At 40.2% G+C, this 17,155-nt stretch overlaps 1 protein-coding gene and 1 long non-coding RNA gene across 3 annotated transcripts; one reads left to right on the top strand and one right to left on the bottom strand.

The window, feature by feature from the left end:
- Window positions 1-785: 785 nt before the first annotated feature.
- Window positions 786-3,028, bottom strand: LOC122196950 (uncharacterized). The gene is made up of 2 exons (XR_006189684.1): window positions 2,899-3,028; window positions 786-1,174 (listed from the first exon to the last, which is right to left on the bottom strand). It is a non-coding gene; the product is annotated as an uncharacterized LOC122196950 (long non-coding RNA).
- On the top strand, window positions 1,927-3,992 carry LOC111880894 (UDP-glycosyltransferase 85A8). Of its 2 annotated transcripts, XM_042900446.2 has the most exons (3): window positions 1,927-2,126; window positions 2,815-3,392; window positions 3,477-3,992. In XM_042900446.2, the coding sequence occupies exons 2-3, from the start codon at window positions 2,817-2,819 to the stop codon at window positions 3,831-3,833; spliced, it is 933 nt and encodes a 310-aa protein (XP_042756380.1). In that variant the 5' UTR covers window positions 1,927-2,126; window positions 2,815-2,816; the 3' UTR covers window positions 3,834-3,992. The 2 variants fall into 2 exon arrangements, with proteins under 2 accessions (XP_042756380.1, XP_042756381.1); XM_042900447.2 differs by lacking the exon at window positions 1,927-2,126 and having other exon boundaries at window positions 2,177-3,392.
- The last annotated feature ends 13,163 nt before the right edge of the window (window positions 3,993-17,155 follow it).

Here is a 17,155-nt window from a genome sequence, read left to right as displayed (position 1 = left end):
AGGGTGATATTTTTTTTCGTTTCAACGACAGTCATGATTTCTCTTGCAAACTGATTTGCTTGGAGTATCCCCACCACCACCCCCACTTCACCCAAAATCATTGTTAGTATTCGAATCCTCTTCCATTCCTCAACCTCAAATCAAAACCAAAATTCAAAATTAGACCTTTAAAACACAAACAACATTACAAAGCACCAAAATTCTCACCTAGTTGTATGGCTAATGTTCCACGTGAGGATTTTTTTTTTACCATTTGCATTTTTAATTCTAAAGATTGTCATATACCATGATTGATTTACTGATAATTTTCAACAATTTTACCTGATTGATTCTTGTTTACACCTGAAGCTTATTTTTAAGCAGCCTCTTGTACTACAAGGGCGCTGAGATTCACACTAGAGATCACCTTCGACCCACCGACAGACGCATACACATAGGGGTGTCAAAAAAACCTGAACCCGATTAACCCGACCCGACCCTAACCCAATTAAGGCATTTAAAGTCGGGTTTTATAGGGTCAAAATTCTTAATCGGGTTATTCGGGTTAACCCGACAAACCCGAACTATAGTTAGGGTCGGGTTTAGGGTTGATTTTTTTTATAAAAGTCGGGTTTCGGGTTAACCCGATTAACCCGAATAAAAATATACTACAATATTTATGTATTTTATTCCACCTCACATCTTCTATTTTTGTACATTATGTGGCCTAAAAAAGAGGAAAAAAAGATGTAACACAATTATAGAACAAAATATTGTTTTGTACAATTAGAAATTAATATGTAGCATGGTAAAATAATATGCAATAGTAAAATAATATGCAATAGTAGTTTAGGTGGCCTAAAATAAAAAATACACAGCCTCAAATCAAATGCATAAAGCTTTTTACAAGTACAAACAAGAAAAATAAACCATATGCACTCAAAGTTATTTGGATTTAACACATCCTAATTTAACCTTCTGAAAAATAAACCTTATTATAAATATGGCACAATATTTATGTCTTACATTGTAACCCGACTAACTCGACCCTATAAACCCGAAACCCGAATAACCCGAACCCGGATAACCCGTACCTTAATAGGGTCGGATTCCGGGTGAAATTATTTTTATAAAATACCCGACTAACCCGACCCGTTTAACTTGAAACCTGATCGGGTTGACCCGATTAACATCCCTACATACACATACAAACAAATGATGATTAGGTTTATAATTCTAATATTTCAAATAAATGGTTCTATAGAAAGGGAGATAATAATAAAATATGAAAAAGGAAAAAAAAAAAAAAAAAAAAAAAAACAAAAGAGTAAAAATATCATTTTAAAGAAATTTCTCGGGAGTTTTTCGACAAAACACAAAAATACACTATGTCTATATTGTTAAAGTTTGATTATATGTGCCTATTTCACCAAACACATGAACCATTTATGTGCCTATTAAATAAGTTTTCCACTTATTTAATAAAAACATTCTATATAAGATAACAATTAAAATTACTAATTATAGTATTAGTTTAAATTTTAAAATTTTACGGAGAACTTTAAATGAATGAATATATAATAAAAACGAAATTATTTTTTGAAGATGCTATTTTATAAAATATATATATATATATATATATATATATATATATATATATATATATATATATATATATATATATATATATATATATAAATCAAAACATCATATTTATAAATAATTAAATAAAAAACATAAATTAATAAATTATCATCTTCCTTATATAGATCTCTTACAAATTACTGGTAATATTTTAATGAAAACGTGGTTTTTGCATTATATATAATAATAATATCTTGAACGAGGTCTTAGATTAAATTAGGGATCCCATTAAACTATGCCAAACTTTAAAGCAAAACTTCCAGTTTTGCCCTTATTCACAACCCTCCTTACGTCCTATAAATTCCAACAAAACCCTTTCCCTCCCCCTCACTAAAAGGTAAACAAAAAGAGACATTATTGCAGCAATGGAAAAGCCACATGCCATTTGTATCCCCTATCCAGCACAAGGCCACATCAATCCCATGATGAAACTTGCCAAACTCCTTCACTTTAAGGGCTTCCATATCGTGAACTTGTTCAGAGGGGGTATATTCCCCTCAAAGGTAATTATTTATATTTGTTGTTCTTATTCTACTTGTTCTCTTAGTCTAGTAAGTAGTAATTTCCACAAACAATCTTTGTGGCACTATGATCAGCTCTTTCAATAAAGTCATTTAATTTTTTACTGTAATAAATTAAGTATTTCATGATCTGATCCAACATAAACGGAGATGTCAATTTGGCATTATTTGTCGCATTGCGTGTGGAATTTTCTGCGGTATTAGTTTAAAGCTTTAGCCATTTCATTGAATATATTTTTTCAGGCAATGATATCACATTAATTAAATATTAAATCCTAATCATGTGATGTTTATTTATATATTTATTTTTTGAATATAATAAGAAAGGGTACCAAAGTTAATTGATATCTATAAATTTTAATGTCGTGTTACACAGTATTTGTTTTTTATTAAGAACTTTACTATTTAATTTCTACTATCAATTACACCATGCAAAGTTCAAAAGAGACATATTGTAAAAGAACTAAAAAGTTTACTTTTTTATTTTAATTGACATCAACTTAGCACCCAATCCATTTGACAAATATGGTCTTTCACCCATTCAACCATGTGGTTAAACTATTTATTGTGATGCTCTAATAAGTTACAGCTTAATAAGAAATTATATATTTTTTTCTATTTATGTGAATGTAACTTTGCATGTACTATTGTAATTAACTAAATGTTACAGATATGAGCGACATGACAAATGGGTATTTGGAAACAAACTTGAATTGGATTCCTGGAATGAATAACATCCGACTAAGGGACTTACCGAGCTTCATTCAAACCACAGACATAAATGACATCTTGTTCACCTATCTTATGACCGAGGCAGAGAATCTCCCTCGAGGGGCCGCTATTGTGCTCAACACATTTGATGCCTTAGAACAAGATAGTGTTAACCCTTTAATTGCAATAAACCCACGGACCTTCACCATAGGCCCACTACACTTGATGCAACAACATATTCACGATGATCGACTTAAACACATTGGGTCCAATCTTTGGAAAGAAGATGAGACATGCATCAAGTGGCTAGATACAAAAGATCCCGGATCTGTTGTTTACGTGAACTTTGGAAGTATTACGGTAATGACAAAAGAACAACTCATCGAGTTTGGGTGGGGACTTGCTAATAGCAAGAAAAATTTCTTGTGGATAACCAGGCCGGACATTGTCGGAGGCAAAGAGGCCTTGATGCCACCGGAGTTTGTCGATGAGACGACAAAGAGAGGCTTGGTAACTAGTTGGTGTCCTCAAGAACAGGTACTTTTTGTAACGTTGTTTGACTGTGCTTATGATTTATTGTTATTTTTTGTAATCATAACATTTATTGATCTGCATACGAAGGTTTTGAAGCATCCATCAATCGGGGGATTCTTGACTCACAGTGGATGGAACTCGACTATTGAGAGTATTGGCAGCGGTGTTCCAGTGATTTGTTGGCCGTTTTTTGCAGAGCAACAAACAAATTGTCGATATAGTTGTGTAGAGTGGGGGATTGGAATGGAAATTGATACAAATGTTAAGAGGGAGGAGGTGGAGGCTCAGGTGAGGGAGATGATGGATGGGAAGAAAGGGAAGATGATGAAAAGTAAGGCTTTGGAGTGGAAGAAGGAAGCTGAAAAAGCCGTTGCTATTGGTGGATCGTCTCATCTCAACTTTGAAAAATTAATTAATAAGGTTCTCGTAAGAAAGTCAAGTTGATATTTAGTTGCTCTTCATTAATATGTCAATGAAAGTTTAGAAATAGCCACTAGTTAAATTGTTTGTTTTCCAAATAAAACAACATCAAAAGCATATTGTAATCATTTTGAATTTATCATAAATAAAAGGAAAAAAAATCACAAATGGTCCTTATACGTATGATTTTGTCCTAAAAATAGTCCTTATAAAAACCTTTTGCATGAATGGCCTTTTTGGACAAACTTTGCACTTAAGTGGTTTTTTTATGGACGTTGGTTAGATGGATCCATTAAATTGATGAATTTTGAATAAGGACCATTTCTGTCTATGAAACTTTGCCTAAGGACCATTTGTGAAATTTTTAAAGAAATCTATTAAATCTTGTATTGATTATCATAAATCAAATAAAAAGGAAAAAAATTAAAACATAGAAAATATAATATTAATATAAATAAAAAAAAATTAGAACTTATAAACTTTAATCATCATGCAAATATATTATATCTGATATATTAATAATTTTTATTATCTAAACTTTACATAAAATTTTCAAACTACAATACATCATTAAATATTTTCGTTTTTTATTTTTTTATCTAAAATATTTTGAAACATAAAAACATCTTTTTATTACTTTTAATTTTTATGATGTGTAATTTTAAAGATTTATCTTTATTTTTCTGCATTATACAAACCACATCTTTATTTTTGAGGATCGTGGGATAGCGAAGACGTGATCGTGCACATCTTCCTGTTTTATGTCACTGGATCTTGGGAAAACTCTGATTTGGGAAAACTCTGATTTTAAATAATGCTTTTGAAACAATGACTCTTTTTGTAAACAATGTTGGTTAATGGTTGATTTTAGAAAATTTAAATTTCTTTGATTTTTGGAGTGTTACAAGACATGTCTTCACTCATGGAGACACTCATTGTTAGTTATATGTAGTTGTTTCTCGCGTGAAAAGTAAAAAATAAATAAATAAAGACTTGAAGGTACTCATATGTAACGAGGAAGGTTGTCAAACCAATAAAATAAAAAATGGTGTCTACAAATAGGTCCTTCAAGGATTATAGATAATCAAACATTTCATTTTATCTTTTAGATGGATATATACAAGAACTAAACATTCGTTTGTGAGATACGAGCACCGTAGCTAAAAGTACCACCTAAAATGCACAATGTACAAGAAGTAGCTGCCGTAGAATTTGATCTTTAAATTGTTTTGAAATTAATAAAAAACATATTGAACCCGCCGCAACAACTTTTTTTCTTTACGGTCCTTTATGTAACGCCCAAAATTTCAAAACGATTAAAACTTTTCAAAAACCACTCATTTTAATAACGTTGTTACAAAAAGGTTTTCAATACATTATTTAACAAAGTATTTTCCCAGGTTCATATCATAAAACATCAACGCGAGGAACGGTACGATCACGCCTTTGCCTTGCCACAGACTCCTGAGAACCTGAAACATAAAACCACAACTGTAAGCCCGAAAGCTTAGTGAGATACCCCCAAAATACCAACCACATATACGCCTTTCCAGGCCACGACCTTCCGGTCCCAAAACATATCGCCTTCCGGCCTATAACGCAATGCCTTCCGGCCCATAACATATTGCCTTCCGGCCCATAACATATTGTCTTCCGGCCCACAGCATAACAAGCATACATATCATAACAAAACATAGAACGACCCTGCATACTGGGTCACACACCAGGTCTAGCAATCATGCACATAACATATAATCGTATAACAGTTCACAGTTAGCAATCGATCAACATAGCATTACTCTAATCAAGATACCGGACTAACCAGTCACTAGCATAACATAATCATAGGAATCAGTCAACATACTAATTACACACATACGCCTTTCCAGGCCATGACCTTCCGGTCCACGTAGTAATGCCTTCCGGCCCAAAACATGTATTGCCTTCCGGCCCATAACATATCAACTGGCAACTACCCGGATTTTCATCCGATAAAAAGGTTGGCCTTGGTGCCATAACCCTATCGATATAGTGAGGATAACTCACCTCGAAACTGCTGACTAAACAGATAGCTCAAGCTGCTCCGATCACTGATACGATCTCCACCTCTGGACAGCCACCAACGCACTGAACTCAAACAATAATCAACAATTACCAAAATACCCCTGGAACCACTGGTCAACCCTTGGTCAAAGACAAGGTCAAAGTCAACCCCTGACTGACCCTACTCGCCGAGTCAACCCTATAACTCGCCGAGTCCCCATACTCAGAACTTCACCCAATCCACGATCTAACTCGCCGAGTCACCCCGAGACTCGCCGAGTTCAACAACTCTGAGTCCACTCGCCCTCAACTCACCGATTCTCTAAGATTCCCTTTCTACACGTCGAGTATCCCCCTTGACTCGACGAGTTCCTCCTGGAAGAATCGCGGGGCCACCCCGACTCAACTCGCCGAGTCTGAAGAACAACTCGGCGAGTCCCAGTTAATCTTCAAGCTACTCGCCGAGTCTGTTCATCGGACTCGGCGAGTCCATGCCATGCAACCGCTCAAACTGCTTTCTAAGGTCAGATTTGCTCCAACAATCCATAGGTCTGGCCTTCCTAGACTGGTTCCTCATGTAAAGTCCTCATTTTGGTGCTCATAATACACCCCATGACTCATAATTTACGTTTTGACATAAGGCATAAGGATTCCAATCCAAAACCTCCATTGATTCCTGAAATGCCCAGGCATGGGACACTCTGGACTTCCAAAGGTCCCAATAAAAGGTTCCAATCGCTTGGGGGACTAAGGAGACACTCAATCTAGCCACAAAAGGGTTCAATAAACCCTAAATCCATATACACATCAACATAGAAGGGATCAACTCGAAATATTACCTGAATAACGTTGCTCTGTGTCCCCAACTCTCAGAATATGGCTTCTCCTGTTGTTCCCTTAACCAAGCCTCCTCTTTTTTGCAAACTAACACTTCCAAGATCAATAATGGCCTTCTACCTTGCTCCAGATGCTCTCAATCGAATTAGGGTTTCACTCACAGGACTAGGGTGAGCAATGACGGCCATAAGGCCCCTTATATATGTCCCAACCCTTAACGGTTAGGGTTTTCGCTAAACAGCGCAGACTCGCCGAGTCCATATCCGGACTCGTCGAGTCCAGTCGCGAACCCGCGACCAGATCTGTGATCCTACTCGGCGAGTCTGAGTTCCAACTCACCGAGTCCCCTCTTAAAACACCCAAAATCATAAATATAATAATACCTGGAATTCCGGGCTGTTACAACTCTCCCCCACTAGGACTAGACTTCGCCCTCGAAGTCTCACTCTGAAAATAGCTCCGGATGCTGCTCCCGCATCTCACGCTCTGGCTCCCAGGTCATTTCCGATCCTTTCCGGTGCTGCCACTGAACTAACACTAGAGGTATCTCCTTATTCCTCAGAACCTTGATCTTCCGATCTCTGATAGCCACTGGTCTCTTGGCATAATTCAGGCTCGCATCCACCTGAATGCCCTCTAATGGAACTACTGCCGTCTCATCGGCTATACACTTTCTCAATTGCGACACATGAAAAGTGTCGTGGATCTGTCTCAATTCCGTTGGCAACTCCAAACGGTAGGCCACCCGTCCTACCCTCGTAATCACACGAAAAGGCCCAATATACCGGGGACCCACTTGCCCCTCTTCTTGAATCGAATCACTCCTTTCCAAGGAGAGACCTTCAGGAATACGAAGTCGCCGACCTGAAACTCAAGCTCGGACCGGCGTCTGTCTGCATAACTTTTCTGTCGGCTCTGGGCGGTCAATAGCCTCTGTCTAACCTGCTGAATCTGCTCTGTCGACTGAAGCACGATCTCTGTACTGCCTATCACTCTCTATAACCGAGAATTACCCAAGATGCAACTCCGCTCTAAATCTCAACGATCACTCAACCCATAAGGGTTAGGAAACCATGAATCACCGGATCCCCGATCCAAAGCCCACTTCGTCCATTCCGGACCGACTGAGAGACCCATTCTCACTCTCAGAGCAACTCTCACGAGTTCTCCTCTTGCAATCACATACACATGCTGAACTAGCCCCAACACCTTCAGGTTGGGAAACCTGATACACTGATACTATCCTCAAACATCTCCCAGGATGGACCACTAATATCCACCCCATACCCTGATCAGAACCACACTGAGAATACAAGATTCTCTCTCTCCCTGCATCCCTTCTGAGCCTCAACAGACATCCCAAACCGGATGAGTTCCTACTTTACTGCCGCGAACACGATGCTCAAAACCATACTCGAAATACTCTAACCATAACTCTATTCTGCAGCTTTCACTTTCGTGAACTTGCACTCCCCTTCGGAGTTACACACCTTTCTCTTTTCCTTTTCCAAGGAACCCTCTTGGCCATAATGCCACCCCAACCGGTGCCACGGTGCTCGCCCCAAGCGACACCGCCCTTTTTTCGTAACCGCTATTCACATACTCTGGCTCTCATTGCAGGGGCTCTCAAGCCCATGCACTTTCTCCACTCCACAAAATCACTACCTCAACTAAACAAAATCACTAACCCGGGGCCAGACCTTCCAATGTAATCACACTGTAACATACACAATCTGAAATCTCAGCTGATCCAACAATACCATCAGAGTCCCCAGCATGACTGGACCGACTCTCATAACACACACTAGCCACTCGAGGCTATATCTCTGTGGGTCCGTACACCCAAACTCTGTGAACCCTCAGGTTCTAACTCTGGGAACCTTCCGGTTCCAACTCTAGAAACATGCACAACATAAATCCCGTGGGATTAATGCAGCACAACCCATCACGTACATCAAGCATACAAATACTCTGATCACATAACCCCGGTTACTTACTCAAACTTGATCCCGGCCTGCTCCCAGGCCTCCACAATCAAATGTCCTAGGTCTGTATCTCGCCCCGCATACCCGACACTCGCTCTTGTCAGCCTATACTCTGAGCTGACAGAACACTGCTGAATCCCAACAGCTAAGCACCCTCACGTACTCATAGATCTCCCGGAGAATTCTCCAATTCTCCCCCACTTTAAGCACTGACTAACAGCCACCGATCGCCATTAACGATCTTCCAGAACAACCCCGCACAAAGTGAACACTTACACACTGACTGCTTCCCACAAGCATAAGCAACCCTCAGCAAAACACATCTCTTCCCTAATCAATCCGCTCAAAAGGATCCGGTCTTTCAATTATCCACTCCACGACTGCAGATACTACCCGACATTCAACTCAGTGTCGCATCTCCACTATCAACCCTCACGAATGATAACCAATGGAATTCCCAAACAATAACCCATAACCAACCCACAACCTGCAAAAGGATAAATACCGCATCGAAAACCGCACAAGGATACCAGCACCAAAACACCAAAATATGACCATACCAAACCTTCAGGGAATAACGGATGCCAAAACGAAAACCCGCAGTTGCATCCGGCACTGTTCTGACCTCCCCTGCCGCAGGCTGATAAGCGCGACCCTGAGCCCCTTGGGCTCCACTCCTTCCTAACCTCTACTTGAAATCCTCAGAGTGGTCAGTGCTGGAGCTTGTACCGGCCCTGCAGAAAACTGTGGACAGTTGACCCTCAAATGTCCAATCTGACGGCAATGACAACAAATCCTCAAATCTCGAATCGTCACTGACTGCCGACAATCCCGCGCATAGTGCCCCTCCTTGCGGCATGCGCCACCGGACCAACAAGCTCTGGCGTGACCCCTCCCACACTTCCCACAAGTGCGGCCACTCCAAACCCTCACTCTAACATCAACGGTCCTGGACCGTTTCGGCGCCGGCTGCGACTGCATCGGAGCCTGCCTCAGCTCACGAAACTGCAACTCAACCTCTAACTCACGCCGCCTGGCGGTCTCCTGCAACTCCAACAAGGTCTCGCACCTCTGCGCAGACACGAACTGTCTGATATCCCCCTTGAGCATACTCAGATATTGGAACATCTGAGCCTGCTCCGAAGCGAACTCAAGGCAAAACATCGCCCTCTCAGCGAACATCCTGGTGATCTCAGTCACCGACTCTGAATCCTGCTTTAGCTCAAGGAACTCCTGAGCCAATTTCTCCCTCTCATCCCGTGGAACATAGCGAGTGCTGAACATCTCTCTGAACTGATCTCATGAAACCGCAGCCCTCTTCGCATCGGAATATGACCCCGTGGTCAATCTCCACCAACCCTTCGCCCCGAGCCTCAACAGGTTCAGAGCACACCTCACCCTCTGATCAGCAGGGCATAAACGCGTGGAGAAACACCCCTCCACGTCTGATAATCATCTCGTAGCAACAATCAGGTCCTGAACTCCATCGAATGTGGAAGGCTTTGTATAATAGAAATCCCGATACAGAAAACCCCGACTAGCTCCTCTCCTTGCCGCTGTCACAGCCGCTGTAGCCGCCGCGGCAGCCGTCTCTGCGAGAGCCGCATAGCGCTCATCAAAATACTCAACCATGGCGGTCTTAATCGACCCAAACAGTTCTGGCAACTCAGCCCGGAACAATGCAACAACCTCATCATGCAGGATCTTGCGAATCCTCGCATCCAACTCACCCGTGCTCATCTGATCGATAACCTCAGACGGCACCGATCCACCCGGAACTCGCTCTCCAGCTCCCGATCCTGATCCGGATCCACTATCATCATGCCTCGAAATCTCCATACCGAAGACACCATACCAATCTCAGACACTTCTCACAATCTTGGGATCCAACTCTCACAATCCAACCCTAGAGATCATGGTTTCCCTGATACGCGTATGGGTCCTGTGCTTTCAGTAGTACGGGCCCATACTACCTTCCACACCTACCCATATTTGTATGAAGTACTACCACAATACCCTAGAGAACATGCATAACGGCTATCAACCCTCACCACTAGAGGAACACTGAGAATCTCACATAAGGGACCCTAGGCTACAAGCATCACAAATCAGGCAATATTATCATGAATTCCTGAAGATCCCTAGCCTAACTCTAGCATGCTGTTCTATCAAGCTCAATAAAACAAATATCATGTATGGTATCTTGGGGTTACTTACTGGCTCCGGCTGATCGTACCTCCGCGTCCTCCTTTTACTAAATTTGAAAACCATTTTAATTTCTCTTTTTAAAATCCTCCTCGATTTGAGACTGGAGTCACACGAATGTTTCCCCAATTCACTCAAACCAAGGCTCTGATACCAACTTGTAACGCCCAAAATTTCAAAACGATTAAAACTTTTCAAAAACCACTCATTTTAATAACGTTGTTACAAAAAGGTTTTCAATACATTATTTAACAGAGTATTTTCCCAGGTTCATATCATAAAACATCAACGCGAGGAACGGTACGATCACGCCTTTGCCTTGCCACAGACTCCTGAGAACCTGAAACATAAAACCACAACTGAAAGCCCGAAAGCTTAGTGAGATACCCCCAAAATACCAACCACATATACGCCTTTCCAGGCCACGACCTTCCGATCCCAAAACATATCGCCTTCCGGCCCATAACGCAATGCCTTTCGGCCCATAACATATTGCCTTCCGGCCCACAGCATAACAAGCATACATATCATAACAAAACATAGAACGACCCTGCATACTGGGTCACACACCAGGTCTAGCAATCATGCACATAACACATAATCGTATAACAGTTCACAGTTAGCAATCGATCAACATAGCATTACTCTAATCAAGATACCGGACTAACCAGTCACTAGCATAACATAATCATAGGAATCAGTCAACATACTAATTACACACATACGCCTTTCCAGGCCATGACCTTCCGGTCCACGTAGTAATGCCTTCCGGCCCAAAACATGTATTGCCTTCCGGCCCATAACATATCAACTGGCAACTACCCGGATTTTCATCCGATAAAAAGGTTGGCCTTGGTGCCATAACCCTATCGATATAGTGAGGATAACTCACCTCGAAACTGCCGACTGAACAGATAGCTCAAGCTGCTCCGATCACTGATACGATCTCCACCTCTGGACAGCCACCAATGCACTAAACTCAAACAATAATCAACAATTACCAAAATACCCCTGGAACCACTGGTCAACCCTTGGTCAAAGACAAGGTCAAAGTCAACCCCTGACTGACCCTACTCGCCGAGTCAACCCTATAACTCGCCGAGTCCCCATACTCAGAACTTCACTCAATCTGCGATCTAACTCGCCGAGTCACCCCGAGACTCGCCGAGTTCAACAACTCTGAGTCAACTCGCCCTCAACTCACCGATTCTCTAAGATTCCCTTTCTACACGTCGAGTATCCCCCTTGACTCGACGAGTTCCTCCTGGAAGAATCGCGGGGCCACCCCGACTCAACTCGCCGAGTCTGAAGAACAACTCGGCGAGTCCCATTTAATCTTCAAGCTACTCGCCGAGTCTGTTCATCGGACTCGGCGAGTCCATGCCATGCAACCGCTCAAACTGCTTTCTAAGGTTAGATTTGCTCCAACAATCCATAGGTTTGGCCTTCCTAGACTGGTTCCTCACGTAAAGTCCTCATTTTGGTGCTCATAATACACCCCATGACTCATAATTTACGTTTTGACCTAAGGCATAAGGATTCCAATCCAAAACCTCCATTGATTCCTGAAATGCCCAGGCATGGGACACTCTGGACTTCCAAAGGTCCCAATAAAAGGTTCCAATCGCTTGGGGGACTAAGGAGACACTCAATCTAGCCACAAAAGGGTTCAATAAACCCTAAATCCATATACACATCAACATAGAAGGGATCAACTCGAAATATTACCTGAATAACGTTGCTCTGTGTCCCCAACTCTCAGAATATGGCTTCTCCTGTTGTTCCCTTAACCAAGCCTCCTCTTTTTTGCAAACTAACACTTCCAAGATCAATAATGGCCTTCTACCTTACTCCAGATTCTCTCAATCGAATTAGGGTTTCACTCACAGGACTAGGGTGAGCAATGACGGCCATAAGGCCCCTTATATATGTCCCAACCCTGAACGGTTAGGGTTTTCACTAAACAGCGCAGACTCGCCGAGTCCATATCCGGACTCGTCGAGTCCAGTCGCGAACCCGCGACCAGATCTGCGATCCTACTCGGCGAGTCTGAGTTCCAACTCGCCGAGTCCCCTCTTAAAACACCCAAAATCATAAATATAATAATACCTGGAATTCTGGGCTGTTACACTTTACATTTTTATGGATTATTCAAAAACATCAAACTTACAAAAATAGTCTCTAAATTCTTCTCAACTTTACTTATATTGCACATTGTACTACATTTTTATAGATTATTCAAAAACCATCAAACTTAAAATAAATAGTTCTTTAACTCTTCTCAACTTTTGATAAATCACCAACGCTTATTTCTTTTAAACTTTTAATGATTTTTAAGCTATGATATACGCATCAAAAACACACGTAGGGACTCCCGGCAAAACGCGGATCAAATATTAGTTTTAATATAATCAATAACGCAAAGTCTCTTTATGTTACTTTATCTTTTTTTTTCTTTTGTGTCGGTTTTATAGAACTTTATACATATTTTTTATATGTTCCTCGCATTTAACGCGGGTTATATTTAGTGATAATATTCGCTATAATGTTTAAAAAAAAGTTGTCTAAATAAAACAGAAAAAATATGTTTTCCCAATAGGGTTAATGACCTAGGAGGGTAATAAGGTTTTAACTTTGTTCAAATTAGGTCCTTAAGGTTTTTTTTGTACATATTACACCAACATGGTTGTTATAACCGTTTAAAAAAAATAATAAGGTATTAGTTTTGTCAACATTAGGTCCATAAGGTCTTTTTTTGTACATATTATACCAACATGGTTGTTATAACCATTTAAAGATGGTTAATAAGGTTTTAAATTTTGTCCACATTAGGTCTCTATTTTTAATAATTTTATCATTTCACCTAACTTTTTTATAATTTATATTAGTATCTATTTAGATGGCTTCATTATTTCATCTTCTCATTTTAGTCGCCCATTCACCACAGCTACGGTTTCAATTGAAAGGTTACATAATTTTTTTTGTCACTTTTACAAAAAAAAAAAAAAAAAAAAAAAAAAAAAAAAAAAAAAAAAAACTAATTGTAATCAAAGTCTTAATGATTAAGGTTATGTATGGCGCGCCACAGTTAGTTGATAAACTAGTTTATTTTGCGATCTTTTTTAAGTTGTCATTTTGGAAAACCAAAAAATTACTTTATAAGCTAGCGTTTTAAAAAGCTACTTAGACTAGTTTTTTAAAAGTTTTTAATTTCCAAATATACCCCTTAATTAATTAATAAAACATATTTTTTAAATGTCATTTTATGTCATTATATAAATTTCAGATAACTTATAAGTCAGTGGCAGAGCCAACATTACTTTTCAGGGATACTCTTTTACTTTGGCCCTGGCTCCACCACTTGTAACGTCCCAAAATCATGACCAAAAATTTCATATTAAATCATTAAGTAAAACCATAGTTATCAACATTTTCATCAAAACATAGTCAATATCTCAAACATTATAATCAAAGTATCAAAACATCAGAGTAAAACATCCCAGTCTAAAACATTATGGTGTGTACGATGCAGTCATCCTGAGCTATTCCCTCCACTACCGGAAGTACCTAAAACCAAAACTGAAAATCGTAAGCATGAAGCTTAGTGAGTTCCCCAACCTACCACATACCATACATATAAGCACATATACTAGGCCCCTGCCCGCTACATCGGGACTTGCCCGACATTGGGGCCCGTCCGGCATCAAGCCCCGCTCGGTATACATATATGTTTCTCTTAGGCCCCGCCTGTCTCTGGGCCTCGCCCGCTATACACATACAATCACATAAACTTGCTAGTACATAAAGAAAACATACTCTAACTGTATTCTTGTTCTAAGGTCTCGTCTATCTTGGGCCCCACCGTTGGTCTGCTATTGATGAGTCATGGAACCCCATCTACACTCCTGCTGATAGTGAGATACGGGCCCCCGCCCACGCTCACTTCTCTCCTATCACGGACCCCGCCCCTACTATGATAATAATGAGATATGGAACCCTGTCGATACTCAGCTAGTGATGAGATACGTGACCTTGCCTACACTCACCTCCCTAACAGGCACATACAAGTATCAAAAAGACAACAAGTATAATCTATCATGCAAACATTCATCGGGCTTGCCCCGACATCAGACCTTAGTCCGGAAATCCTACACATAAACATTCCTCGGGCCCCGCCCGACATCGGACCTTGGTCCGGAACATACTATTATACAATGCCTAGGGCTAACCCCGGGTCTTCCTACTATACATAACTAAATGGGCTGACATTATGGTCGTAGACCCATGCACACAGTGAGGAGAGTCACCTTGCACTGTTGAAGTCCTATTGATACTCCTTTGGCTGCTAACTGGCAATTCCTGAAATGCCGCTCCTCGGCTCCCCGAGCTATCAGTACCAAAATGACACTTAGTCGCAAAATTCCCTCAAAGGTTAAACTAGATCAAAGTCAAAGTCAACGCTACTAGTTGACTCAACTCGCCGATTTACTCCATTAACTCGCCAAGTTCTATAAATCAGAATCCTGAAATCGCGATCCAACTCGTTGAGTCACCCCCTGTCTCTCCAAGTTCTCGGGCTACTCATGGTCGCGATTTGGCAAATCAACTCGTCGAGTCATCCTCAGACTCGTCGAGTTATACCATAATCAGAATCGAGACAACTCACTTCAACTCGTCGAGTCCCTTAGTATGTTAGGGTCATCTTCACAGATTAAGCCCCTACACTCCAGACCTAAGCTCTAAACTTCGTATGCACCCTGGAAATACTATTATAGGGGTAAAGTTTCCAGCTTTACCCATTAATACCTTTCCTACAAGGATTAATCGTAACGCCCGTGTTTCAGGGCTAAGCATTAGTAGATGATGTAATAGTCCAGGCAACCTATTGTAACTCTTTTTGAAATAATAAAGATGAAATATTTGAGTATTATGTGAATTATGTGAATTTATGCGTTTTATACTTAATTACAAAGGTATAATTAATAAAGAATAAAAATAAGCGTCAAAATTAAAGTGTGAGATAAACTTGATATCTTTACATAAAGTTGTAATGGTCGAAACAAGGATTCTGGAGATATAGAGAACGCCGAAATCCGAGTTACAACGAAGAAGTTATGACCTGTCGAAGTTTCACGAGGGAACCGCCACGACACCGGGAGACATAAAAAGTGAATTTACGATAGAGCGACTTTTAGCCTTGGCTATCTAAACGAGAGTCATAGAAAACATTAAACTGAGAGCGTGCATAAAAAGAACGCCCAAATATGACTTCGTATGAGGAAGTTATGATTTTTCTAAGTTTCGGCTTAGCGGGATACAGCTCGAAGTTCGAATATTAGATCGAGCGGTTTATAGCCGACACAACCTAAACGAGAATCGAAGATCCCGTCAATAGTAGCATAACGATAAAAAGACAGACGAAAACGAACGTCGGATGAAGAAGTTATGGATTTTTAACGGATCAACCATGTCCCGGCCTGTTAATAATATAACTTTTAAAATAAAGTCAATGTTAGCCGACGGAGTCTAAACGAAAGTTGTAGATTACGTTCCCGCTTACGTGTGGATATAAAGAATGTCGAAAACGGAGCTCGTATGAGGAAGATACGAAAGTTGTAGATTACATTCCCGAGTTTTTGTAATGTAATGGAAATACATTTCTTTAAAAAATGCTTTGATAAATTTATATCATATTTTGTTTTGGGAACAAATTCCGCAGTACTTTTCTTAAGAGGTTACTCTAATTTTTATTAAAAAACATAAACAAAATCGGTCTTTTCTGGCCGTAAAAATGGGGATGTCACAATTAGTATCAAAGCATTAGTTTAAGCGAACTAGGAATTTGTAGGATTTCTAGACTTAAGAATGCTAAGCGATGATTGTGAGATGAGTGTCTTCTAGAATTTAGACACGAGCACTAGTTTATTTTAGGAAAGATACCTAAAATGCTTTTATGTGCTAAATGCTTTATGCTTTCCTTATGTGCTATTATTTTTTCGGATCTATGGTCTGTTGCCGACCGGATCTGGAAACCTTATGTGTTTAGGATTCTAAACGTTCGAAAATGATATTAGAACTAGCATGTAACGTTTCGGAGTGATGAGGGGAATTTAAATGTCTATCATGAATAAAGATCTAAATTCACCTAATTTGGTGTATAGATCGAAATGGAAAAAACCTGAAGCGGAGCTGGAAACGTAAATGAAAACAAGAATCAGCGGCCTCGTCCTCAAGTGAATGAGCAGGTGCCGATAGTAGAAGTCGCACCAAAACCAG

This window comes from Lactuca sativa, chromosome 3 (genome assembly GCF_002870075.4).
Source record: "Lactuca sativa cultivar Salinas chromosome 3, Lsat_Salinas_v11, whole genome shotgun sequence".
NCBI lineage: Eukaryota > Viridiplantae > Streptophyta > Magnoliopsida > Asterales > Asteraceae > Lactuca > Lactuca sativa.
The sequence above is the reverse complement of the archived record's forward strand: the minus strand, read 5'-3'. Positions and strand labels throughout refer to the sequence as shown.